Raw genomic sequence first — 27,033 nt, 5'->3', positions numbered from 1 at the left:
GGAAAGTGATTGTTTTTAAAAGCATGTTAGCTGTTGTATTGAAAACTGGTCAAGGAATTATATTGGCTTAGTGAAAAATTCAATTTATAAAGCTATGTGCTCCAGGAAGTGTAGGATAAGAAGGATTGTGTTGTATTTATATGCATGAGTTAAACTAGCCCCTGGGTCAAAATGATTCCCTTATGGAGGCCCCTCCCCCACGTCCAGGGCCCCTGCACCCCCCTCAGGCCAGGCTCAGGGCCCAGTCTCTGTGGGCAGGGGGAGAGGACAGGCGGTAGGGGCGCGGGACGCAGGGCTCACGGATTGGTGGGCTCCTCGGAGGGCTGCATGCTGGCTCGGGACTCGAGGCGCAGAGCCCTTGAGTGCCGGGCGGGCCCTGGGGCCTGCTGGGGGTCCCGCCCGGATGGCGTCAGTGGGGGGAGCAGTGGCAGGGGCGGCAGCGATGGAGGCCGAGCTGGTGTCGTAGGCGGGGGGCCTAAGGCAGCCGAGCTGGCGTGGGGGTGCAGGGCTGGGAGGGGCAGAAAAGTCGGTGATGTGTCCCAGGAACATGCCCGGCGGGGGGGGGGGGGGGGGGGGGGGGGTGCTGTGCCCCAGCTCCACAGTCAGCCTGGAGAGCAGGGCTAAGGACACAAGGGAGAAAGTGCTCCCGCAGATGCCTGGTGCATGGTGAGAGGACTCCGAGGAGTCCCCCTAGCCTGGCTCATGGGGCCCCAGGCAGAATGAATGGGCTCCTGATCCCATCCCTGCAGCTAGCTAGACACCTGCGGACAGACATCGGGCCTCGACCCCTGGGACTGGCACCCGGGCCAGGAAGCCCCACTGAAGGGTAAACTAGGAGCCCAGGATAGCTGGAGGCCCTGGCCAGGGAGCGGGTGCTGGGTGGGGGCCACTCAAGGGGCCTTCTTGAGCCCTGACATAGAGCAGGTGAGAGACTCATGAGGTGGGGCAGGTCTCAGAGCCCCAGGCTGGGACTGGGAGGCACCAGAGACACTGCCAGAATCCCAGCTGGGCCAGGGAGTGAGGAGGGCAGGTACTCACGGGGGTAGATGGAACCATAAAAGTTACTCGGGCGTTCACGATCATACAGGTTTCGAGTTGGGGGGTGCGGAATCTTCACAGCTTCGCCAAAAAGAAAGGGGACGAGACAGGACCGGGTGAGAGCTCTTGCAGAGTCCCGCCCCCTCCCAGAGGCCCCGCCCCATCCCGCAAAGGCCCCTTCACTGTTTCCCCAGACCCGCCCCTCCACACACCTGCCGCCCAGCCTTTGCGGAAGACTCCTCCCACCTTTCCGAGTCTACGGTTTCTCAAGGCATAGATATTCCCATTGAGGCCAGACCACCACTGTGCCCCCGCCCCCACCTTTCCGTCCCTCATTGTGTGTGTGAATTTTTTTTTTTGAAGTAAAAGCCACATACCACAAAATTAACCATTTATTTATTTAAAGATTTTATTTATTTAAAGATTTTATTTATTTGACGGAGAGAGAGAGCGCGCGCACAAGCAGGGGGGAGCAGCAGAGGGAAAGGGAGAAGCAGGCTCCCCGCTGAGCAGGGAGCCTGATGCGGGGCTCCATCCCAAGACCCCGGGATCATGACCCCAGCCGAAGGCAGACTGAACCACCCAGGTGCCCCACCATTTAAAAAAATTTTTTTTAATTTTTTAAAGATTTTATTTATTTGAGAGAGAGAGAATGAGAGAGAGAGCATGAGAGGGGGGAGAGTCAGAGGAAGAAGCAGACTCCCCGCTGAGCAGGGAGCCCGATGCGGGACTCGATCCTGGGACTCCAGGATCACGACCTGAGCCGAAGGCAGTCGCTTAACCAACTGAGCCACCCAGGTGCCCTCCATCCTTCACTTTTGAACCCAAGGCATCCCCTTCTCCATGTCCAGCCCAGAATCTCCATGACCGGCCACCCAGACCAAAGGCTGCACAAGAAGAGGTGGGACCGTGGGGGTGGGGCAGAGGCCGTGAGAGTGAAGATGCGGATGAGAGCCCAGGCCTGCCCTTCAAGACGAGTTACAGGGGCACCGAGCTCCTTCCCATGAAGGACACCGGATTGTTCCTTCTGCCCGGGCACTATGTCCTTCCCTGGGTGTCCTGACAATTCCCACTTCGAATGTCCTTTCTTTAAAGAGTCTTTTAGCTCAAGTGGTCATCCTCTCCCTCACTCCCATGTTTCATCCTACTCACTGAATTATTTATTGAGTTTATATCTTATGGTCTCTCATGGGGTAAAAACTCTAAGGGGGCAATAACTTTATTTTGTCCACATCGGGTCTCCCCAGTGGTATCTAAAGTAAACCTGGAGCCAATAAGGGCTTGGGAATGACCAGCTGAGTGACCAGGGCCTTTCGGCAGCAGGGTCAGCTATACAAATTCCCTTTTAAGGAAGAACTCGCTGTTCAGCCGCAGGAGCAAAAGGAGTCAAGTCTCACCTGTTGGCACCTCAGGGGCTGTTAGCAGCTCCGGCCAATGGCGGGAGCACAGGGGTGTTTGTTCAGCTCCCCAGGGCTGGCCTGGACCTCATCAGATCTGCTTACTATCTGAGGGTCTCTGCTTGCTCCCTCCCTTTCCTCACCCCTCTCTTTGTAACCCTCCCACCCCAAACCTCTTGCATTCCTAACTCTGTCTCAAGGTCTACATCAACTGCTCCTTGAATATGAACTAAGAACTAGCTCCAGTGTGCTTCCTGGGTTCTGCGAAGAGCAAATGCCCAGTTGAGGCATACTCCCTGGCCCCTGCTCTGATCACCAGTTGGCACCTGGATCCCTCCACAGGTCTGAGGCAGGACCGGCCAACCAGCTGACCAGTGAGACTGTCTCACTGCTTCCCTGCCAGGTGAGGGATGTGGGCCCAGGGCACAGGTTCAAAATCGAGACCCAGTGAGGCTTGGAAACCCAGCTCTGACCCAACAGATGCCCTGGACTCGACAGGTCAGAACCCGAACTCGACACCTGACCCGGACACCTGCTCCTCCCAGGCCCTCCTCTGCGGCTTGCCCACCTCTGCAGAAGCCAGAACCGAGGAGCTGGGAGGCTCTCAATGGGAGGGGACCCTAAGCTCTGGCAGATGAGAAAGGTTCCCCAGGTCTTCAAGGCAGGCACACAGCACAGGCAGAGGCCCAGAGGAGGGAGACAGCTGGGCTCACTGACAGACGGGAAAACAGTTTTGAGATGCTGGAGGGAGGGGCAGACAGGGGACAAGCACCCCCTTCTCCCCCACCCCCCTGCCAGATTGGCCAAGGAGCCTGGACTCGGAGGGCAGTGCCCCTGAGATGTCCCCGTCCTAAACCCTAAAACCTAGGACCCTGAATTATCCAGATGGCCCAATGTAATCGCAAGGCTCTGAAGAGAGAGGCCAGAGGGTCCGAGTCAGAGAAGGGGAGGTGAGGACGGAAGTGAGGTTGGAGCGAGACCCCTGGCAGGTGGAAACGGGGAGGAAACAGAGTCTCCCCTAGAGCCTCAGAAGGAACCGGCCCTGCCAACAGCTTAGTTTTATCTCTGTAAGACTCATTTCGGATATCTGACCTCCAGAACGAAGATAATAAATTTGGGTTAAGCCCCTTGGTTTGCGGGAATTAGTTACAGCAGCCATAGGAAACTCATAGGGATGGGCTCTGAGCTGGGGAGGGTCCCGGTCGCAGTGTGCATTTTAGGCAGTCCACCCAGAGCTGGTGAGGAGGGCTGAGGCCTGCGCCCGCCCCTGCCACATCCTTCTCCGTCCTACCCAAGTCCTGCCTGAACTTAGCCTTCCTTCCAGGGCACTTGTCTGAAAGTCCAGCCTGCTGACCACCTGTCTCGGCGCGTCCATCCCCCTGCTGCGGGGGCACGGCTCACTAGGGACCAGCCGTTCCCCTGCCCTGGCCTGAGCTCCTGACTCAGTGCAAGCATCCGGAGGGCACAGGCTGCCCAGCTGCCCCTCAGTGTCCCCTGTGGGCCTGGCAAAGGGCTGAGTAAACGGCAGGACATGCTGGATGCTGATGTGAACAGACGAACGCATCGGGGGCCAGGCTGGACCTGGGGCGGGGCTCATGCGGGCTCATTTAGGTTTAGCTTTCGAGCTTGTTTTGGATTAGAATGTTCTTTCGAGTAAATAAATGAGCGATAAGAACAATCTGGTCAAAAGATCTGGCCACAGGCAGGTTTCTGATTGATTTCTAAGCTTTGTTGTCCCCAAGCAGGACAAAGCAGTTGAGGTGTTGTGATTCAGGCCTGCTTTGCTGCATGGGTCTCAAGAATGAATGAGCCGTGGGGAGAGAAGCCCCATCCCTCTGGGTGACAGCCCAGGGGAGGTGGGTGGGGAGGGGCCCTGTCTGGTGCCTGAGCAGGAAGAAGGGCCCCTCCACCAAGGGTGCACTTCCAGCCAGCAACCCCCAGCTGCCCTTGTGCAATGCCTCAACTGTTTGTTGCCGGAAGAAGGAGGCAGCGCCAGCCTGGCAATAAGTTGGGGCTCATTAAATATTAGCCACCATTGTTATTATCCTGCCTGGTGACCCCTGAGGCTTAACCTAACAGCAGCTGCTGCCGGGGGCTGAGCCTTGTCTGGGACGAGCCATGAACGCCACATGGGCCAGATCCATGCTGGGGGAATGCAGGGTTCGGATGGTGTCCTGCCCTCCTGGCTTGATGGGTGGTCCCCAAAAAGATACATCCCCCAGAACCTATAAATATAACCCTATTTGGAGAAAGGGCCTTCGCAGATGTAATTAAGGATCTTGGGCTCATCCCTAGTTAAGGAGACAAGTGTCCTTATAGGAGACAGAAGAGAAGACACAGGGGGAAGGCCACGGGAAGACGGAGGCGGAGACTGGAAGGACACAGCCACCAGCCAAGGAACGCGTGGAGCCGCCACAAGCGGGAAAAAGCAGGAAGGAACCTCCCCTAGAGCCCTGGGAGTGAGCACAGCCCTGGGACACCTTGATTTTGGACTTCTAGTCTCCTGAACCGTGAGAAATTCTGCTGTCTCAAGCTCCCCAGTTTGTGGCCATTTGTTGCAGCCACCCCAGGACACTAACGCGGGCTCTTCTTTCTTTGTCCAGCACCCCCAGTTGGACAGTCCCCTTTCCCTACGCGTCTGGTATTTCGTCCTCCAGTCAATAGGACAATGTGGGGTGAAGAAGAATACCATGGGCAGAATTTAACCCTCCAGCCACCTTGGGGCTCCAGGGTCACCCTCACCCCCTGCCATGGGGCAGTGTATGGCTCCCACCCAGGGCAAAACTGAGAATTCCTCTTCCCAGAAGGAGAAAACCCCGAAGGGTGTGCACAGAATGTACCCCTTCTGGTACTGCCGGCCCACTGCTGGAGCCAAGGACTGGGGTTCCCAGTAGGAGCCATCTGGAGCGGGAGCCTTGAAGCTGCAGCAATCAGAATAACTGATTCCATGTGTCCCCTACTAACCCAACCCTCCCCTACCTGGGACACTGAGACACAAGCCTCCAGGGCCTGTGCACATCTCTTCATCATTCCCAACCCCTTCCCAATCTCCACCACAGGTTGACTCACTTTCCTGAGTTCCAACTGTGCCTGGCTTCCAGCCACCACAGGATCTTTGCACCTGCTATGCCCTCCACCTGGACTGCTCTCTTTCCACCTGGCCTCTTTAGCCAGCTAACCCCTATTCCCTCATCAGAGGCCTCTTCTTGGACTGATGTCCCTCTCACAACTCTCCCATCCCCAGCCCAGCATCCCTCTTTCGTGAGGCCACTGGCACCCATCCCTAGGCCAGCATCCTTTGTCTCCAGGCCCCTCCCCTCAGGTCAGCTATTCACTGCTATTCCAAACAATGGGGCCTCATCTTCAGGTTATTTGCGCACAGTCTGGTTCTCCCACTGGTGTGGAAACCCTGGGGTGATAGCCCATCTTTCTTTGCTCCCCACCACCTCCCCAGTGCCTGGTGCAGTGCCTGGCATACAGTAGAACCCCATTTCTGCAAGTGACTGTTTGAGAACCCCCCAGTCCAGGATGGGGCCAGCTCTGAGTCCTGCCTTCACCTCCTCATCCTCCCCAGCAAAGCCAGGACATTTAGGACACGGGCTCCCAGGAAGTCCTGACACCTCTCACCTGTCATCTCCTTCTCAACGCTGGTCAAAGGCCGTGCCCCATCCTGGTTGGTCATTCGGCCCTTGTACAGGATCCCGTCCACTCCCAGAATGTCCACCTCAGCCTGTTAGATGGCCCGGACCCCAAGTCAGGGAGTGTCCTCCCCTGCATCTCTGGTACATGCAGAGGATCAGCAGACAGAGCACGGCCTCCCCGGGGTCACCCACGCCCAGGGTGTATGCCATACTCACGGTGTCATAGTCCAACACCTCGGGGTCCCCGTAGGGGTAGAGCGTTGACAAGTCATAGGAGTTGAACTTGAGGTTGGCAAAATTGCCAGGGCCATCGCCCCAGTCCTTCTGGGACCCCAGCGAATCCAGACTACTGTGCTGGTCTCCAAGGTCCCGGAGCTGCTGTAGCCGCCGGTGTTCCCTGGGGTAAGCAGGTAGGACAGCAGGCGCTGGGAGAACCCTCTGCCCCAAAGCAGCATCAGGATGGGCCCAAGGGCCCGCCCAGTGGCAAGACACGACTGGAATTTCTTCCAGCTTGAGTTTGGGGGGTACTTTGGGCTAGCAGGTGGATACGGACAGGCGCAGTCGGGGCAGAAGGGAAAACCAAGTCTTATGCTCCCCCAGACCCAGCCACCCCTGGGGGCCCTGGTCTGGCCCGACAACAGAAGGCTTTTAACCTGTGATCTCAAGAAGGAGTCAAGCATAGGAAGGTGGGGGTGCAGGCCCAGGCCCCCATGGCTCTCCCCTTTATGTGGCTGTGATTATTGGTCAGCCTTCATTTCCCCACTTGGCCAGAAGTATCTCAGGCCAGGGTGCAGGAAGCACCCACAGAGCGTGGGAAGTCAGGAGGTTGAGGGTGGGGCCGGGACCCAGGGAGCCTGCCAGGTGTGCTGGGAAACTGCAGGTCAAGGCACCAACTCTGCCACTTACTAGTTGTGACCTTGGGCAGGTGGCTGAAGTTCTCTGAACCTCATTTCCTTCAACTACAAAATGTGGTGAAGATAGAATACACCTCAAAGGGAAGGCTTAAGGATTCGCCGAGGTCGGCTAGGGCAAAGCACTCAGTGCAGTGAGCGGAGACCAGGGCCCTCGCTTACTTCCTGCAGCTGGAGGCGGGCACGTCCATCCTAGCTCACAGGAGTGGTGAGATTTAAATGAGAATCCTTCCCCAACGGTCTCCGCCCATAATAGATGCCCAATAAATATGCCCATTCCCTTCTGCCAGTGTCCTCTCCCAGGCCATCTGCTGCCCCAGCCACCTCCCCAAACGGCTCCCTTGCAGATGGCTGGCAATGCCCTGGGACTGGACTTGGCGTCTCTGCAGGGCTGCGGGCTCCTGAGGGCTTCTGCGGGGCACGCCCCCAGCCCACTCACCTCAACTGTTGCTGCTGCAGGTACTCATAGGTGTTGGCGCTGGCTGGCCGCAGCCTCGAAAGCAGGTGGGCTTTGCGGATGGTGATGAGTGGCCTGTTGGAGGACAAGAGTTCAGGGGGAGGTGCAAGTGGCCAGCAGACAGCTCCAGCCTCCCTCCTCCTCCAGGAAGTCTACCCTTAAACCCATTCCTCTCTTTGGAGACGTCCACAGCACAGCCCGCTGCGTTCAGGGCCCTAAAGAGCCCCAGTGATCTTTGACAGTCACAAAGAACAACTGTTCTGATTATAAAACTAAAAGCCAGAACAGGTGAATCCTAGAAACAGAACACAGATCGGAGGTTGCCAGGGGCTGGGGGAGGGGATGGGGAGTGGCCACAAATGGGGCTGGGGTTTCCTTCTGGATAGCTGGTGAAAATGCTCTGGTGCCAGAAGGAGTGGTGGTTGCACAATATTGTTGAGGCACCAAATGCCCCTGACCTGCCCAATTTTAAATGGTTGATTTGTGTTGTGTATTTTACCTCCACAAAATATATATATATATACCAGCTCTCTGAGCAGAGGGAACTGTTGTACACGTTGATCTCAGAGGTGGTTATAAAGGTGTATACACGTGTACAAATTCATCAGGTTGCACCGTAAATATTTACATACTTTACCATTTTAACCACAATAAAATGTTAAAGTAATATATACTGTCAGCATTTTAAAAAGGACAGAGCACAAATAAACACAAAAAGCTCTATAACCATGTGACAAATATTTTGATATGGGTCCTTCCAGTAATTTTCTGTGTTTATGTATTTTTTTTTTAAAGATTTTATCTATTTGACAGAGAGAGAGAGACAGAGAGAGAGGGAACACAAGCAGGGGGAGCGGGAGAGGGAGAAGCAGGCTCCCCGCCGAGCAGGGAGCCCGATGCGGGGCTCGATCCCAGGACCCTGGGATCATGACCTGAGCCAAAGGCAGACGCTTAACGACTGAGCCACCCAGGCACCCCTGTATTTTTTTTTTTTTTTAACGAAAATAGGATCATGGGCAACCCCTTTGGGCCCCCTCCCTCCTTGGGAGCTTTATACTATCACTGCTATCACTCAATAAAACTTGCTAAAAAACGAAACAAAACAAAAATAGGATCACACACAAACTACTTGATTTTCTCATTTAAGTTATTATGAACCTTTTTCCAGGCCACGAAATAATTCTTCCACGACTGTGCCATCCAATATGGCAACTACTGGACACCGGCGGGTATTTAAATTTATGGTTAAATTTAAATAAATTTAAATAAAACGCAAAATTCCATTTTCAGCCGCATTAACCCTATGTGGCTGTTGGCTACTGCGTTGGATGGTGTAGCTGCAACCATTTCCACATCTCAGAAGGTTCCATTATACCTCCTTCTACGACATGACTTATATCAGCTGATGTAAATATACATAACTCATTCACCACATTGTTTCCTTTCTTACTTTTTAAAATATTATAAATAACGCTGCAACTAGGGATCTGTGGCTTTAACCAAAAAATCTGGATATAGGCTCAAAGCCCCTCCATGAGCATGGACTGATGATGTAGGGTGGTGAGCTTCGTGGGTCACGGGGGCCAGGCTAGCGTGGGCACTGCAAGATTCGGGCTCTTAAACCCTATGAGAGTGTTTTTTGGTGGTTCTTCAAAGAGTTAATTGTCAAGGGACCACATGACCCAGCACTCCCACCACCTCCAGGTTTATACGCAAAATACGGGAAAGCGGGTATTCCAGCCAATCTATGTACATGCATGTTCACAGCAGCACTAATCACAAGAGCTAAAAGATGAATCAACCCAAATGTTCATCAGCGTGTAAGTGGATAAACAAAATGTGGGCGGCTTATATAATGTGATACAATTCAGCCATAAAAAATGGAATGAGGCACTGACACCCGCCAGTGTGGATGAACCTTAAGAACATGATGCTCAGTGAAAGAAGCCAGAACCAGGTCACAGGTCGTATGACTTCATTCATATGGAGTGTCCAGAATAGGCAAATCCACAGAGATGGAAAGTTAGTGGTTGTCGGGGGTGGGGGAGACTGCTAATGAGTCTGGGGTTTCCTTTTAGGGAGATGAAAATGCTTTGGAATTAGAGGTGATGGTTGCAGATCATCGTGAATGTGCACCAAATGACACTGAACTGTTGACTTTAAAATGGTGTGTGTGTGTGTGTGAGTTTCACCTAAATAAATAAAAAGTATTAGACTCTAAAAATACATGCAAGGAAGTCCCACAAAGTTCAGCTTTTCCCCAGTTTCCTTCTATCCTTTTGCTTTTGGAGTTGATCTTGAGCATGGGACACAGCAGGCGCCAGGCAGGGCTGATGAAGGAGGGGATGCCAAGTGCCCCTGCCCGGGACCGGGAGCAAATGAAATCAAGTGTACGGAATAATGTATACGGACGGACGGATAAATGATGGACCTAGAACCTCCCCAGGCGGGTAGGTAGGGGGAATCCAAACAGACCGGGTGGGCGTGGGCGCCCCCTGGCGGCGGTACTCACGGGCCCGTCATCAGCTCCACTGGCCGGTCGCAGGAGATGCATTTCACCCGCTCAAACAGTTTCCTGGAAGACAGCCAGCCGTCAGCTGGTGCACCGTGGGGGAAGGTCTGTCTGTTCCTCAGGGTCAGGACCACCCTCCACACCCTACTCCCCCGCTGACCTGGCCCAGCTCAGCTCAAGTCGGCTCTGCTGGCCCCTGCTGATCCCTATCCTGTGGCTGCCTGGGGCACAGGTAGGGGATAGTGTGTGTAGTTAATGTTCCTGCCCCCAACACAATGGAGGTCTTTAAAACCAGGGGCCTCTGGAAAGCTACCCTACACAGGGGATATTTGGAAGGATGAGGGGTCATCTGAGGACAGGAGACCTCCTTCCGCACCCCAACATTGAGTCCCTCTGCCTGGGGCTCTATCTGGATGGGGTGGGGGACATGGCAAGAGGGCTCCAGTCCCAGATCCCCAGGCTCTCTGTGAGGCCTTGCATGGCCCCTACCCTCTGTGAGCCTTGGTTTCATTTGTGGCAAGAGGGCTTTGGAGCAGATGGGTTCTTGGAGCCCCTCGACAGCCAAGGCCAGAGCCCCTCGGTGCCCTCAGCTCCATCCCACCTTCACCCTCCTCCCCGAAGCCAGGAAGCCCCACTCCTTTCCCCTGGGTCCACAGGTCTGGAACCCTTCTTCCCAGAATCCGCTGGGATTCCCCTCTGGTTTCCTCTCTGGAGAGGGGGTCTCCCCAGCCTCTGGGAGCTGCACCCCTACCCAGGAGGGGCTCACTTCCTAAAGCCAGCAGCTCTGTCAGGGTCAAATCGGAGGCCTTCAATCAGGAGCTTCCTGAGTACTTTCCAGATCTCATCCATGTCTTTCTTCAGACCATTCAAATCGCTGTGGACCGGCTGCAAACAGCCGAAGGGAAAAGAGCATTTAGTCAACTAATTCACCCCCCCGCCCCCCTACCCCCCTACTCCCACACTGCTTCACTCCAGAAAAGGAGTTGCAGCAAAGTTACACAGAGTGTAACAAGATTAAGCCGAGGGTGCCTGGGTGGCTCGGTTGGTTGGGCGACTGCCTTCGGCTCAGGTCATGATCCTGGAGTCCCGGGATCGAGTCCCGCATCGGGCTCCCTGCTCGGCAGGGAGTCTGCTTCTCCCTCTCCCACTCCCCCCTCTTGTGCTCTTTCTCTCTCTCAAATAAATAAATAAAATCTTAAAAAAAAAAAAAAAGATTAAACCGAAACAGTGAGGGGGTCAAGGAAAAGGAAAATGACAAAAAGGAACCTTAGCTTAAGGTTCATCTCCTAATGGATGCTATTGCAAGTGGCGAAGTGAGCTCCAAACCCCCAGGTGTAGGCAACCCACTAACCCAGTTTTTGTCTATGGATTTGCCTGTTCTGGACATTTCATATAAATGGAATCACACAATCCATGGCCTTCGGTGTCTGGTTTCTCTCACTCAGCATCATGTCTGCAAGGGTCACCCAGGTGGCAGCATGAATCTGAGCTTCATTTCTTCTTATGGTTTGAATAATATTCCACCACAGTTTGTGGATGGATAGACCACAATTTGTTTATCCATCCATCTGTTGATGGACGTTTGGGTTGCTTCCACTTTTTGGCTATCATGAGTAATGCTGCTATGAACATTTGTGTACAAGTTTTTGTGTGGACCCATTTTCATTTCTCTTGGGTACACACCTGGGCCTGGAAGTGCTGAGTTGTATGGTGACCCTATATTTATCTTTTTGAGAAACTGCCAGACTGGTTTTCACAGTGGGACTCGTGAATTTTTTTTTTTAAGATTTTATTTATTTGAGAGAGAGAGAATGAGAGAGAGAGAACACACGAGAGGGGATAGGGTCAGAGGGCAAAGCAGACTCCCTGCCGAGCAGGGAGCCCGATGCGGGACTCGATCCAGGGACTCCAGGATCATGACCTGAGCCGAAGGCAGTCGCTTAACCAACTGAGCCACCCAGGCGCCCGGGACTCGTGAATTTTTAAACCCAGCATGTGACTCTTGATCTTGGGGTCATGAGTGCAAACCCCATGTTGGGCGTAGTTTACATGTTCCTTTTTTTTTTTTTTTTTTTAAGATTTTATTTATTTGACAGAGAGAAACACAGAGAGAGCAGGAACACAAGCAGGGGGAATGGGAGAGGGAGAAGCAGGCCTCCCGCAGAGCAGGGAGCCCAACACGGGGCTCGATCCCAGGACCCCAGGATCATGACCTGAGCCAAAGGCAGATGCATAACGACTGAGCCACCCAGGCGCCCCTGTTGGGTGTAGTTTAAAGTGTTCCTTCCAGTGCCCACAGTTTGGTCTCTAAACACCACTCCCCACTAACAGGAACCGAGACTCTGTAGAGAAATGACTGAATCAGGTCTGAGGAAGGGAATGTTGAAGATGAGCCTGGAACATTTTGTCCTTTAAGGAACCAAGGCCACTTTCTGAGACAGAGGGTCAAGTCAAAGGGCTCAGAAGCCAGCTCACAGGCCAAAGATGAGAACACGTAAGTGACAAAAGAAATAGTAACTTAACTGATTGAGCGAATTGAATACATTAAAACCCATGATTCACAGTGACATTCACAAAAAGAAATTAAAAAAAAACAAAACAAAACCCAGAAACCTCCATTTGCCACCATATATTGGAGGTGTCTTTAGCAGTGATATCATTCCTGAACACCAGTAATTAAGGAAATCATTGTTCTTGTCTTTCCTGCAAGAACCATATTTCAGGGTAATTGGCTCAAGCTGATGAGGGAGAGCTCTTCTTTATGGATTTCCAGCTGGTAAATGGAGAAGCAGTGCTAAGATTAGAGAACTCACCATTTTGCAACCATGAAATAACCAGTTCAGGAAACAATTCTCAATTTATGAGGAAGCCACTAGAAGAATGGCCAATGAGGCAATAGACATTTCCAGGGTGCCAAAGGGTCACCCCCAAATCACTTGCTGCTTATAAGGCGGGAATGTACCTTTACAGTGATGACATCAGCCTAGCATCGCTGGGCCCTGATGAATCTGCTTCACCACTGAAGGGACCACCGGCCAGCATGACCTACCTGCCGACCCAAGGTGACACAAAGTGCACAGCACCCCAAGAAGACTCTTTCCCCCAGCTTCCTATTTTGAAAACTTTTAAATCTACAGAAAAGTTGCAAGAATAGTCCAAAGGACACTTGGACATCCATTTAATCAACTTTTAACATTTTACCACATTTTCTTTATCTGTACATATGTGTATCCGTTCATTTTCTGAATCATTTCAGAGTGAATTGCAGACATGATATATCACCCCTACCTATAAAAAGTTAAACAGAGGATTACCATATGACCCAGCAATTCCACTCCTGGCTATCTACCCAAAAGAACTAACAACAGGCATTCAAACAAAAATGTGTACATGTATGTTCACAGCACCATTATTCATAATAGTCAAAGGTGGAAACAACCCAAGTGTCCATCAACAGATGAATGAATAAACAGAATGTGGTCTCTCTTGTCGATGGAATTAGTATTCAGCTATAAAAAAGAATGGAGATCTGATCCATAAATGAACCTTGAAAATATGATGCTAAGTGCCAGAAGCCAATCACAAAAGGTCACAGTTTGTATGATTCCATTTATATGAAATGTCTAGAATAGGCAAACCCACAGAGACAGAAAGAAGGCCAGTGGTTCCCAGGGGCTGGGGGGGGTGCTGCCTAAATGGGTATGGGCTTCTTTTTGGGGAGATGATAGTGTCTTACCACCAGACAGAGGTAGTGCTTACACAACACTGTAAATGTACAAAATGCCACCGATTTAGTCATTTTAAAATGGTTAAAGGTTAACCAGCTGGGTGTGGAGCCTGCTTGAGATTCTCTCTCCCTCCCCCACCTCCCCATGTGTTCTCTTTCTCTAAAACAGAAAGACCATGATACCTCACTCATAAATACCATAGTACTCATGAGGACATTTTTTTTTTTTAAGCTTTATTTATTTTTGAGATGGGGAGGGGCAGAGGGAGAGAGAGAATCTCAAGCTGATCCTGCGCTGAGCATGGAGCCCGACGTGGGGCTCGATCTCACGACCCTGAGATCACGACCTGAGCTGAAACCAAGAGTCAGAGCCTCCACCAACTGTGCCCCCCCACGCCCCCCCACCGTGAGGACATTTTCTTACGTGACCACAACACCCTCAGGACACCGAACACACGAACAGGAATTCCTGACTTTGCACCAATTCCCAGCCCATGTGTAGAGCTGGCGCAACTGAACCAGGACACAAGCCAGGTCTCCTCATGAGCTGCGTTTGGTTGTTTTGTCTCTGGAGACACTTGTAATCTAGAACAGTGTCTGTCTCCACTCTTTTCCCCACCCCATCATTGAATTATTGAGGAAAAGTAGGTCAGTTTTCTGTAGATGACTGGACTCACTCAGGCTGCGATTCCGCACTGATCTGTGTGACTTTTATGAGGAACGTGTCCCTGAGAGAAACACGTCCGTATCTGTTTTGCTTGTCGTTACATCCACTGTAGGTGCCCACTGCGCAGTTGATGAATGAACAAATCCTCGTTTTGTGGAGGAGGAAGCTGAGGCTCAGGGAGGTCATACCACTTGGGGCCCATGGCCGCTCAGGGGGAGCTGGGACTTGCTCCCAGGGCTGCTGGACTCTGAACCCAAACTTCAGGAGCTGCACAGCACTGTAATTGTTGGTTTGACTGTTGCTGTCTCTCTACTGGACAGTCCTGATCAAGGCAGGGGCTGGGACTCATTATCAACATTTCTCCAGAGTCTGGCTTATCACAGGTGGTCAGTAAATGACAGAAGAGGAAATAAATGATCAGCAGATCTCCCCTGCCCCCTCACCGCCACCTTGCCATGCCCCTTTGCTGGGCCAGGCAGGAGAGTTATGGTAGTCAGCCTCCAAGGTGCTCCTGGCCCACACCTCTCGGTCCTCACACCCTCTCACACGGAGTAGGGCTCGCCTGTGGAACCATAGGATGCTACAGAAATGATGCGGTGTGGCTGTCCTAGAAGACAATACACAGCTCCCGTAGGGCTCTCCTGGGTCACTCGCTCTGGGGAAGTAGGCTACCATGTTGTGATGCCACTCAGGCAGACTTGAGGGGAAATCTGAGTGGCAAGGAAGTACAGTGTCTTGCTGACAGCCACAGGAGGGTGCCATCTTGGAAATGGCACTTTAGTGGTCTGAAGCCCTGGATGGCCTCTTGACTGCAGCCTCACGGGAGAATCTGAGTCCCTCAGCTAAGCTGCTCCCCAATTCCTGGCCCTCAGCAACTCTGAGCACTTGTCGTTTCAAGGTGTCACATTTCAGGGCTACTTGTTATGCAGCAGGTGACGGCTGCTATGGGGTACTCACCTTGGTGCTCAGGTCCTTGCTCAGCTGCTCCAGAGCTTTCTTCCAGGCATCTTCATGGGTCACGACCCTGAAGAGCATGCCCTGAATCATCTCGTTCAGCTCTGTCACCACTGTCTCCAGGTCGGCCCGGCTCGCCTTGCTTGCCAGGGTGCTCCTGTCGGCTTTCTAGAGACACAGGGGACTCAGGGAGCCAGGGATGCTGGGGTGGGAGCAGGAGGAAGTTGGGGGATCCAACCACTCTGGTCTGTGTTTTTTAGTCCAGGACCCTGAATGCCCGGCCTTGGTTTAAATTCAACCTTGGGGTCTAACTGGCTCAAACATGACTGTCATGTCTAAGCCAAGGTCTTCCTGTGGATGGAGAAGCTGGTCCATGATTTTTAAGTTCACATAATAAATTGTCATTAATCCTGAGTCACTGAAAATAGGAGTTGACAGGACAACTTTGGGGAAGCTTCCCTAGCCTTTCTATATGAGAAAGATGGAAGGAAACTGTGGGAGGTTCTCTGCCTGGTTTTTGTCTTGGCTGGATGACTCCATTCCCCTGGGTGGGAGAGCTGGGCTCAGGATGCACAGGCGGGAGGAGAGAGGAAGCTGCTCACTCATCTCTTTCTTTCTTTCTTTCCTTTTTTTTTTTTTTTAAAGATTTTATTTATTTATTTGAGAGAGCGAGAATGAGAGAGAGTACATGAGAGGGGGGAGGGTCAGAGGGAGAAGCAGGCTCCTCGCTGAGCAGGGAGCCCGATGTGGGACTCGATCCCGGGACTCCAGGATCATGACCTGAGCCGAAGGCAGTCGCTTAACCAACTGAGCCACCCACGCGCCCCCCCCCCTTTTTTTTTTAAGATTTTCTTTGAGAGAGAGAGAGAGACTGTGCACGAGTGCAAGCATGAGCTCAAACATGAGGGGGGAAGGGGCAGAGGGAGAAGCAGACTCCCTACTGAGCAGGGAGCCTGATGCAGGGCTCGATCCCAGGACCCTGGGATCATGACCTGAGCTGAAGGCAGATGCTTAACCGACTGAGCCACCCAGGCGCCCCCACTCACCTCTTTCAACTCCTGCTCCATCACACTTTTGTCCACCTTGTGCATTTCAAGGTTTTTAATTTGAGCATGGACAATCTAAGAACAGAAGAAAATGGCATGTTCCCCATCCCTGGATACCTTGGAAATAACGTCTTCCTCCCACGTCCACACCTGCCACGCTGCTGGGAAGGGACAATGGGGCCAGGTGGCTAGCAGGTAGGGTGGGCACGTCCAAAGGTGTGGATTCCAGATGCCCAGACCAGAAGGGAAGGAACGTGAGCCTTGGGACAAGATGTCCCCTCAGAGGTGGCATCGTAGGAACTTGGTGGCACAGGGGGAGGGGAGCAGACTTGAGGAAGGAAAATGTAAACGAGTGTCAACACTTTGGTTCCCTGGAAGTTTGAGGCAAGTTCAGCTCTTATCTGTAATGGGGTCCCGGTGAGAACTGGAGTCTATTTATCCACCAAGCACTTACATGGCGCACATGCTGTGCCCCAGTGTTGGGGGGAAACTCTCATATCCTACCCCCTCACTCCACGAAGAACCAGCTCCATCCGTTAACTCTGCCCGCTCTCCACTTTCCGGACCCTCCCTGTGACAGCAGCCGCGGCTAACCTGCTTGGGAAGAGCCTCAGAGCCTCACACCTTCTGAGCCATGTCCCCAGAGCCTTGTCCCCAGCCACATTTTCTCCAAAGCTGGAAATAGGCTTCTGCTGCTTCCTTCATGTCTGGTTTCCCTCTCACCGTTAGAAACAGAGCCCCCAAACTTTGAGCTGGCACCTGGCAGCCGGAATCATGAATTCATTTCACACCCTCCTTTATAGCTCAGTATGACCACTGGGGTGTAAATGGAAGTGGGCAGGAAGTAGGTAGGAAAAATAAGAAATATTTAATGAAGTATGTCCTCTCCACTGCCGGCTTGAAGACAGAGTTAATGACTGGAGCGCCAGTAGCCATCTTGTTCCTTGAGGTGAGCTTGGGAATGGAAGTCATACACCATGGAGTTCTATACCAGCTCTGGACCAACCACCTCTGAGTTTCTTGACTGTGAATGGGAAATACACTTACACCTGGTTTAAGTCAGTTATTTGTGGGCGGGGGGAGAGATTAGGTTATCTGAAGTTGAACCTAATTCTAATAAATGCCAAGTTCCATTACATCCACCTTGCCTGAAGATGGGTCCCCAAGGTCTAGAATGGGAAGTGGAGGTGTGGAAGGAAGGCCCTGTTTGGGCCTCAAGTCAGGTTGCTTCCTCCAACCCCACATCAGCAGAGAGCCCTGACCTTTTGGAGTCATCAGGCCCAATATTAATACTTACATCTCCACTTGGCTCTTTCTAGTTAAAATCTAGAAATAAAGAGGAGTGATTAGGCTTAGATCTTCTAACTTCTACTGTTAGGGTCACCGGCGTACTGGGTTGATTAACATCTTCCCCAAAATCCATACCTTCCCAGAACCTGTGAATGTGGCCTTATTTGGAAATAGGGTCTTTGCAGATGTATTAGTTAAGATGAGGTCATACTGGAATCCATCGACTGATGTCCTTATAAGGAGATGAAGACAGACACACAGAGGGAATAGGGAAACAAGAGATTGGACGGATGTGGCCACAAGCCAAGGAATGCCTGGAGCCGCCAGAAATTGGAAGAGGCAAGAATCCTCCCCCAGAGCCTTCCGTCAGAGCAAGGTCCTGCCAACACTTGGATTTGGGGCTTTTAGCCTCCAGAACGTGATGGAACAGGTGCCTAGTGTTTTCGATCATTTCTTACGGTAGCCCCAGGAAACAAATACACCCAAGTCAGTGGAAGAACCGGGATTCAAACCCAGGCCTATCTAACCCACAGCCAGAGCTCTGAACCCTAACACCAGGCTGCCTCCCGGCCGGGTGAACCTAACTGGCTTCTTTGCCTGGATCGGTTTTCTGCTCTTTCAGGGGGCACTAATCCCATGCCTCTCCCACAGGCTGGAGAGACAAGAAGTGGCATCTTCTGGCTAATTCTGGCAGAGTCAGCACTCCGTACCCACTGGCCACCTTATCCGTGTCCTCCCGCACCAAGCCCAAACTCTGAATATCACCGTTTGTTCCAGGAATGGTTTTGGAATGTAGCCTCTGGCTTATGGAAGACACTTGTCCCCTTGCAAAACGCAAATCACATTTTCCGTAAGGTCCGTAAGAAAGAGTTTGGCCCCCACTTATTTTCTGGCTGGGTTCTCGGTGGGAAACTCTCAGAGAAGCACGCCAAGGGGATGGAAACATTTCCGTCTTGACTGGATGGTGGGGGCATGGCTACACAAACAGGCGGACATGGACTGAGCTCTTAGACTTAAGACTCGGGCATTTTGGGGCACCTGGGTGGCTCAGTTGGTTAAGCGACTGCCTTCGGCTCAGGTCATGATCCTGGAGTCCCGGGATCGAGTCCCGCGTCGGGCCCCCTGCTCGGCGGGGAGTCTGCTTCTCCCTCTGACCCTCCTCCCTCTCATGCTCTCTGTCTCTCATTCTCTCTCTCTCAAATAAATAAATAAAATCTTTAAAAAAAAAAAAAAGACTCGGGCATTTTACTGTGTATAAATTACACTCCAGTTAAAAATAAACAAATGCACCACTGACCCCTCCCCCCGAAGGGCCTGGAGGGTGTCTGTCTTGCTGACCGCAGCATCACCAGCCACGAGCAGGGTGTCTGGTGCAAAGTGGATGCTGGTAGCAGGGGCTGAATGACTCAGTGAATGAATAAGAGGATTTCTTGTGCCACCTGCTGTGTTCCTGATGTTTCTTGCAGACATCCAGGGAGAGCGTCACATCTCCAGATGTTGCAAGAGAACCACGGCGGATGGGTCTGCCCTCCCTCGTTTCCTCGGGAAGGGCTCCACAGGGCTGCTGATTTCTTATCGCCTGTATTCATTTAGGAAATATTTAACGAAACATGGGTTGTATATGGAACCCTGCTCCAGGTCCTTCCAGGGTTAACGTTTATAAGCAACGGATTCCTGTTGGCACAGGGGCAGGCAGCACAAAGGCTGACTTGTTCTGTTTGGCACTGTTTGGTCAGGCCTTGTCCTCTGCAGTTTCCCTCGATAAGCGACAGCTACTCGGGAGGCAGACAGTGAGCGACTCCCTCCCCCAGCGTAGGGCAGGCCAGAGCGCTGGCTCCTGTCTCCGTCGGGGGAGGCACCCTGCAGGGCACAGCAGCCCAGCCTCTCCACAGGGCAGGTGACAGGGAGGGCCTGGAGCTGGCCAGAGACAAGGGAGTTCCCAATCTCGGCATTCACAAAAGTCTGCGCCGGCAAGCCTGCGGCCCCTCTGGCCACACACAGCACCCTCACCCTCGCTCAGGCTACGACTGGTTCCCCTTTCAGGAGTTCTTTCCGCAACAAAGGCGCCCTGTGTGTGTCGTAGCCTGATTCCTCTGTGTCATGGTCTTGGGAGGGAGAGATAAGCCTTTGCCTTGCGCCTCCTACATCCTCGTGCATCCCACCAATAGCCCCCTGACTTGGAATCGGAAGCCCCCATGGAAACCATCTCCAGTGGTTTTGTGTGGGGTTTTGTCTCTTATACTCTGAGGGAAGGTCACCTCCTCCTGCTAGGAATGACTCTGAGTCCTCCTCCAAAGGTCGGGGACACCTCTGAGACAAGGCACGGACTGGACAGGTCCTGAGGACCATCAGGTCAGGGTCATCAGGCCAGCTGAGTCAGACCCTCCAGGCCCATGGGAGTGGGTGTTGGGCCGAGTGAGCCCCAGCTAGGCGCTCTGTGTCTACACAATTGTGGGGTCAGCAAATCTGCCGTTTCAGAAAGACACCCCCCACCTCGCCCCATGCCCCAATGCTGAGAATTCACCAACAATCTGGCTTAGGGGAAACGTTAGGAACCTAAGAGTTGATGCAAGAGATCCTCTTATTCATTCACTGATTCCTTCAGCACATTTTGAGCATTTGCTATGCGCCAGGCACCCTTCTGGGGTGGCTGACCCAGCGGTCTGTAACACAGACATTGCTCAGGCCCTCGTTTCTATGTTTGGGGGTGCAAGCGGGGGTGGTGGAATTTGTCTGTTTCCACTGAGGTGTAATTCACACAAAGTAAAATGCCAGTGCAGCGGCCCTGGTTTCCCCACCATTGCTGTATCCGTGAGACCTTCAGGGAGGGTCCAAATGTCCAAGCGAGGAGCCCTCCCTGCAGCTGCCCAGCCAAGCCCCCAGACCTTCAAGTCATCCAAGCGAATCTGCAGCTTCTCCACTGCCCTGTCCAGCACGATGTGGTGATTCTTTATCTTCTCTATCTGGTGACCCCAAACTCTCTTGAGTTCCTCCTCCTAAAAGGGGGAGACACGGACACAAAGGCCTCTGCTTCTAAGGTCACCATGGCTGGAGAAGGGGCATGAAGAGTATACCAGGCCAGTGCGTCTCCAGCCTGCCACCTCGGTGGCCCCCAAAGACCCTTGCCACGGGAACCACACAGGCACAACCCACTGGGACCCCTGCACCTGCCAGGTCTGCCTCCTCGGTCCCACTGACTCCCCCAGGCTGCCTTTCCAGCTATGGGACAGACAAACGCTGTCCTGGGTCAGGGACTCTGCCATCAGCCCACCTCAAGCCGCCCATCCCCTGAAGCTCTTTCTGCCTGGGGCACTCGCCTTTATCCTGGATCTCTGGAGGCTCCCGATCTTTTCCTGCAGTACGTCCACTGTCGTCCCAAGCTTGGAGGAGGCTCCCATATTAGCTGAAAGCAAAGGAGGGGGTGGCTGTCTGGGGCAGGGATGGGCAAAGAGGCTTCATCTAGAGCTCCACCTGCTTCTGAAAGGAGTCGTTGGAAGTAGTACTGTCCAAAGCAAGAGAATATGAGCCTGGGGGCCTCTGAGGTCATTTAAAATTTTCTAGGAGCCACATTCTTTAAACAAATCAAAAAAGGAGGGGGCCCTGGGTGCCTCTGTCAGTTAAGTGTCCGTCTCTTGATATGGTTTAGGTCATGATCTCAGGGTTGTGAAATTGAGCCCCCCATCAGGCTCCATGCTCAGCGAGGAGTCTGCTGGAGATTCTCTCTCTCCCTCTCCCTCTGCCCCTACCCCCACTTGTGCTCTCTCTCTAAAATAAATAAATCTTTGAAAATAAAAAAAAAAGGAACAGGTAAAATTAATTTTGATATTTTATTTAACCCAATATATTCAAAATAGTATCATTTCAATATGGGATAAAAAGAAGTGAGATATCTTATGTTCATGTTTTCATATTGTTTTTAATATCTGATGTGCACTTCACACTTAGAGCACATTTGTGCTGGACCTCGCCCCATGTCACATGCCCGATAGCCACGTGTGCCTCCTGGTTATCATATTAGACAGCACAGGCCTAGGGAGGCCTCTCTGGAATTTACTCCCCTCTCAGTAAAGACCCTGAGTTGGGGCACCTGGCTGGCTCAGTTGGTAGAGCATATGACTCTTGATCTTGGGGTCGTGAGTTTGAGCCCTGTGTTGGGAACAGAGGTAACTCCAAAAAAAAAAAAAAAAAAAGGTCCTGAGCAAAACTACAAAGCACCTTATTTATGAGAGTATATGAAGTGCATTATCTCACCACAAGATAGAAAGGGGGATTTAACAAAGAAGGAGGGGGTAAAAAAAAGTACCCTATATCAAGTTCCCGACAAGAGGTTAAAAACTAACATACAGGACACACCTAGGAAGGGAGGAGAAATCTGAGCCAAGATAGGTTTACAAACTATCTTGAGTTTTCTTAACAAAAGTGGCAGCTGGTCAGAAGTAGAATTTGGGCTATTATGGCTTTACCTTTTAAATTTAAATCTATTACTATCGTATTCTCAGCTGCACACCCGTATTCACTGAGAGCAGCCTAGTTTATTTAGCTGGCTGAAGTTCCACGTCTTCTTTCCAAGATTTGTAGAACAGCACTGCCAATTAAGGGTAACGCCACCTATAGACTTGACGTAATTCAACTACTGTGCTTGGCAGGGAGCAAAAAAAAAAAAAAGCAATGAGGGGCCTGGGTGGCTCAGTTGTTAAGCGTCTGCCTTCGGCTCAGGTCATGATCCCAGGGTCCTGGGATAGAGCCCCGCATCAGGCTCCCTGCTCAGCGGGAAGCCTGCTTCTCCCTCTCCCACTCCCCCTGCTTGTGTTCCCTCTCTCGCTGTGTCTCTCTCTGTCAAATAAATAAATAAAATCTTAAAAAAAAAAAAAAAAGCAAGATAACGATTCAAACAACGTAGGGCAATGGGCCTCACAGTGGGTCCCCTCGGCCAGCAGCAGAATCAGCTGCTGGAATGACTGAGACATGCAAATTCTTGGGCTCTGCCCAAACCAACCACATCAGAAGCTCCAGGGGTGGGGCGCAGCCCCCTGGGGATGCTGAGGGGAGCACAAGGTTGAAAACTACTCAACTAGGCTATTCTGCCCTCCACTCCCCTCAGCGAGCATTTTGCCCGTCAAAGGCATAAAATCGGAGCATAAATCTATCGTTTCGGCTGCCACCCAGAAAGCTTCTGTGGTCTTTAAGGATACGTATGTTTGCCCGGCAGTAGCTCCTAACCCCACACGGACCACATCATCTGGGGTCTGTTCAGTGGGTCATTCTGGTGGGATCCAGACTTATTGAAACATTGTACAGTAGGGCTGTGTTGTATGGACTGTGGAAGGGGAGTTTTCCAGAGTCATTGTGACATGCGATTTTCCTTCTTCAGGGCCAGCGTTAGACCCTAACCACCCCTCTCCCCTATGAGAAGACCTCACGGTACATTCGTGGTGAAAGAACAGACTAGTAAGAGGCAGATGCTGAAGCCAAAGGAATGAACGGCTAATGGTTAATACAGCTTTTGTTGGGGGAGCTCAATGAAGGAGACGAGGGACTTCTCGAAGGCTGCAGGGAGGGAGGGCCTGAACCAGGCCAGGCCTACCTAGGTAATTCAAGCGCTGTTGAAGGGTGGATGACAGCTGGGCAAACTCTTCTTTCAGGGAGTCGTGTCTAATGGGCATCTGGGCTATGCGGCCCATGGAGTACCTGACGGCCGTCTTCTTGTCTTCAGGGGTCACAGCCTTTTGGGCAGCCAGCATGACCTGGGACAGGGTCCTTTCAGGAGGGAGGCTGGTAACAGGGTACAGCGGAGAGAGGTCCTCACCCAACACCTTCAAGTCCTCCACCTCTGTGTCCTCAGTGAAAGCCAAGGCCCCGCGGGAAGAGCCCGCACCCAGGCTGTCTGCGAATGCCCCTAAGGGCCCGGATGCAGCCACGGATGTTGCTGTGGTGGCCAACTTGGTGGCAGGGGCGTCCCTGACAGCCTTGGCGACAACCTCGGCTCTCCGGGCCGCTGAGGTGGCAGCTGTTGTGTAGGAGGCCGCGGCGGCGGCCGCGATGGCCGCAGTGGTCTTCAGGCGCTGAAGGGCAGACTGGGGAGTCTTAGCGGGTGCTTCTTTGGGGACCCCAGCCCTGGGGGCCCCAGCCCCGGGGGCCCTGTCCTGAGGGGCTGGCACGTCCTGGGATACATAGTCTTCCTCAATTTCTGAGACAGCTGGGAGCAGGTGCACCTTTGCCTGGCCAGACTGTGACTGCAGCAGACGGGGCCACACTGAGCTAAACTCCCTGGCTGGCAGTGGGGACCTGAAGTCCTGGGACTGTGCAGGCTCCAAGAAGCCTGAGCCCCAGAAGGGCCACGTGCTAGCCCTGGACAAGCCTCTGGGGGAAGGCCAGCGTTCTCCTGGCATAGGCTGAAGCCCTGGGGCAGGTGCACGCCCGGGGGCAGTCCCAGGTCCAAGGGCAGGCCAAGGTCCAGGGCCAGGCCCAGGTATGAATGGAGGCCAAGGTGGTAGTGTGAACCCCGGTGTCAGACTGGGCCCCGGCACAGGCCCCGGAGCAGGTATGGCCTCGGGCTGTGGCCCCGGTGTGGGCATAGACCCGGGCTCAAGCCCCGGAGCCTGCCCTGGCCCCTGGGCCCCAGTGAGTAGAACAGCTTGGTCATATTCCTCCTCCTGTAGCTGCCTGGGGGTCTCGTAATGCCAGATAGTCTCCAGTAACCTGGGGCTCTGGATGGCCTCTGAGATCTGGACACGACCAACAGCTTCACGGTACTCGGTGGTCTGAGGAAGACCAGTATCTGGGAGCTGCTCCACCAACTGCCACAGGTCCGAATCGTCAATCTGTGTTGGACCAGCTCCTCTTGCAGAAGTTCCCTGCAGAAAAGGGGCGAGGCTGCCCAGGGCTGCTCCAGGCCAGCTCAGCGGTCACCCTGCCTTCCCCGACCCTCCGCTGCTGCCCCTCCTTTTCCTCCTTCACTCACGGGGTTGAACATGGCCTCGTGGAGGCTGCTCCAGAGCACCACGTCCTCAGCTTTGGGGATGGTGAGGATTTTGCTCTGGAGAGTAACCTGGGGGGCAGGAGAGGAGGTTGAGAATGAGGGGTGATGCCCTCGGTGGCTCCTTTTCCACACTTGCCTTTCTAGATTGTGTTGTCTTCCTTACTCTTCCCTGCCCGCAGCACCCCCGCCTGGAGGTCAGGGGAGTGGGAAGGGAAGCGGAAGCTCTTACCACTTCCCGCTGCAGTGCACTCATCATCCTGCTCTGTCCTTTCAGATCTTCGAACAAAGTATCCATTCTTTCTGGCTGCATCTGTCAAATAAGCCGAGTCCATGGGCCAGGGGTGCAGGTTCTGGTCCTGGCCCTGCTTGCCCCACAGCTCAAAGACAAGGACTCAGCTCTAAGTGACTGAATTGGAGAAGGAAGAACAGATTCTAAAGCAAGTGTTTCCCAGGGAGTGGGAAAGGGGTGGAAGACGGTTTCCTGGGAAAATAAGTTTGGAAAATGCTGGGCTTAAAAAGTATTCAATGGGGCGCCTGGGTGGCTCAGTTGGTTAAGCGACTGCCTTCGGCTCAGGTCATGATCCTGGAGTCCCTGGATCGAGTCCCGCATCGGGCTCCCTGCTCGGCGGGGAGTCTGCTTCTCCCTCTGACCCTCCCCCCTCTCATGTGCTCTCTCTCATTCTCTCTCTCTCAAATAAATAAATAAAATCTTTAAAAAAAAAAAAAGTATTCAATGGGCTTCTACAGTGCAGGACTTCTCAGAGCCTTTAGTGGGCAAAAAAAAAAGTATATTAAGAATCTCCAAGAGGTAGGCTGAGGAGGCACTGTTTTCTCCAACAGATTTGTTGAAGGAATCTTTTTAGTGTTTTTTTTTTTTTTCTTTGTAGTGTTTTGTGATGCCCTTTCTTCTCAGATGGGAGCTACCCAGACCAAGTTCTCACAGTTGCCATGACAATCAAATGTGTACACTGACCTGTGAACTGGGGATAATACACCAAACCATGCTATCCGGGGACAAGTTGTAAAACCTCAGCCACAATACCAGCCTGCCGGTGTGGAGGCCTGGCCTCTGAGCCCAGCTCTGACTCACCAGCTGTGACCTCAGGCTTCAGGGATTCTGTGTCCTTACACATCATGGTAAGGAGTGAGTATGTACCTGGGTTGATGTCCTTGTGACTCTCAAGGGCGAGAGCCTGTGTGCCTGTGCTAGGTTTGTTCCACATTTCAGTGTGGACAGAGCTTTACAGAATAGGAAAAGGTGTTCTCTTTCTGCTAAGTTGTTGGTATGCAAGCCTGGAGTCTTAGGGAGTACCTGCCTGAGAATGAAGCCAACCCACAGAAAAACATCACTGACAGAGAGATGTTGATGGAGTGTGAGCACTTAGATCTGGTTGTACCTGAAGGCAACTGTGGACTTTTTAGTAAATGAGACATTAAATTCTCTTCTTTTGCCTAAGCCATGATGAAGTAGGTTTCTGTTACCTACAAATGATGTCATAACCCAGAAGTGTGGGAGCCATGGAGAGTTTAGTGGGATGGGCCAAGTGGCTGGGCAATGTCTAACCCCTTCTCCTGCTCTCATAGCTGTGTTCTTTGACTAAGAATAGGCTGCTTAGATGTACCCTGTCACCCCAACCACCTGAGGTCCAAGTAGCATGGCCAGCCCAGAAGATGCTGGAGAGGGTCTACCTTGTCAACTATGTCCTTCAGTCTGTCCACATCCTTTCTGAGAGTTTCAATGGTGTTCCTGAGTGCATAAATGTCAGTAAGCAAATCCTGCAGAGTCTTCATGGACTAAAGGGGAAGAAGAGGGGAAAATGTAAAGTTTGATGTGGTTGGGGGAAAAGGCATATAAAATGCAGAAACTCTCTGTTGTTGGCCATGATCCAAGAAGTCCTCTTAGCTCTACCAAGGCCTGGGCTGGAACATGCTCAGAGGCCAGCAAATGACACCAAAGTCAATGCTGAGATCTCAGGTGGCCTGGGTGGGAAGGAGACAACTCTGCATTTGAATGCATTCATTAACCAGGCGTCTCATTATGAAACATGTCAGGACTTTCAGTGGGAGTAACTGGAACATCAGCAAGGCAGTTATGATCAGAGTTACATTTTTATTTATTTACTTATATATTTTTTAAAGATTTTATTTATTAGAGAGAGAGAGCACGAGAGGAGCAAGGATCAGAGGGAGAGGGAGAAGCAGACTCCCTGCGGAGCAGAAAACCTGACATGGGGCTTGATCCTGGGACTCTGGGATCGTGACCCGAGCCAAAGGCAGACGTTTAACTGACTGAGCCACCCAGGCACCTCCAGAGTTACATTTTTATTTATTTATTTATTTTTTAAAAGATTTTATTTATTTATATGAGAGAGAGAGAGAATGAGAGACAGAGAGCATGAGAGGGAGGAGGGTCA

At 52.3% G+C, this 27,033-nt stretch overlaps 1 protein-coding gene across 1 annotated transcript in view; it reads right to left on the bottom strand.

Moving 5' to 3' along the window:
* Positions 1 to 107: 107 nt before the first annotated feature.
* The window catches only part of CUNH16orf96 (chromosome unknown C16orf96 homolog), a 37,798-nt gene continuing 10,872 nt past the window's right edge, over positions 108 to 27,033 (bottom strand). Inside the window, exons 2-16 of the mRNA XM_035022477.1 lie at positions 26,309 to 26,413; positions 24,849 to 24,929; positions 24,602 to 24,688; positions 23,225 to 24,494; positions 20,958 to 21,043; positions 20,526 to 20,636; positions 16,351 to 16,425; positions 15,308 to 15,472; positions 10,723 to 10,841; positions 9,957 to 10,019; positions 7,427 to 7,519; positions 6,293 to 6,473; positions 6,063 to 6,165; positions 1,039 to 1,119; positions 108 to 508 (exon numbers count right to left, since the gene is read on the bottom strand). Of these exons, the coding sequence (XP_034878368.1) occupies positions 297 to 508; positions 1,039 to 1,119; positions 6,063 to 6,165; positions 6,293 to 6,473; positions 7,427 to 7,519; positions 9,957 to 10,019; positions 10,723 to 10,841; positions 15,308 to 15,472; positions 16,351 to 16,425; positions 20,526 to 20,636; positions 20,958 to 21,043; positions 23,225 to 24,494; positions 24,602 to 24,688; positions 24,849 to 24,929; positions 26,309 to 26,413 (2,832 nt within the window). The 3' untranslated portion in view covers positions 108 to 296. The remainder of the gene's footprint in view (positions 509 to 1,038; positions 1,120 to 6,062; positions 6,166 to 6,292; positions 6,474 to 7,426; positions 7,520 to 9,956; positions 10,020 to 10,722; positions 10,842 to 15,307; positions 15,473 to 16,350; positions 16,426 to 20,525; positions 20,637 to 20,957; positions 21,044 to 23,224; positions 24,495 to 24,601; positions 24,689 to 24,848; positions 24,930 to 26,308; positions 26,414 to 27,033) is intronic.

This window comes from Mirounga leonina, unplaced genomic scaffold, assembly GCF_011800145.1.
Source record: "Mirounga leonina isolate KUSES-001 unplaced genomic scaffold, KU_Mleo_1.0 Mir_175, whole genome shotgun sequence".
NCBI classification, from domain to species: domain Eukaryota; kingdom Metazoa; phylum Chordata; class Mammalia; order Carnivora; family Phocidae; genus Mirounga; species Mirounga leonina.
This window is presented reverse-complemented; position numbering and strand designations above follow the sequence as displayed.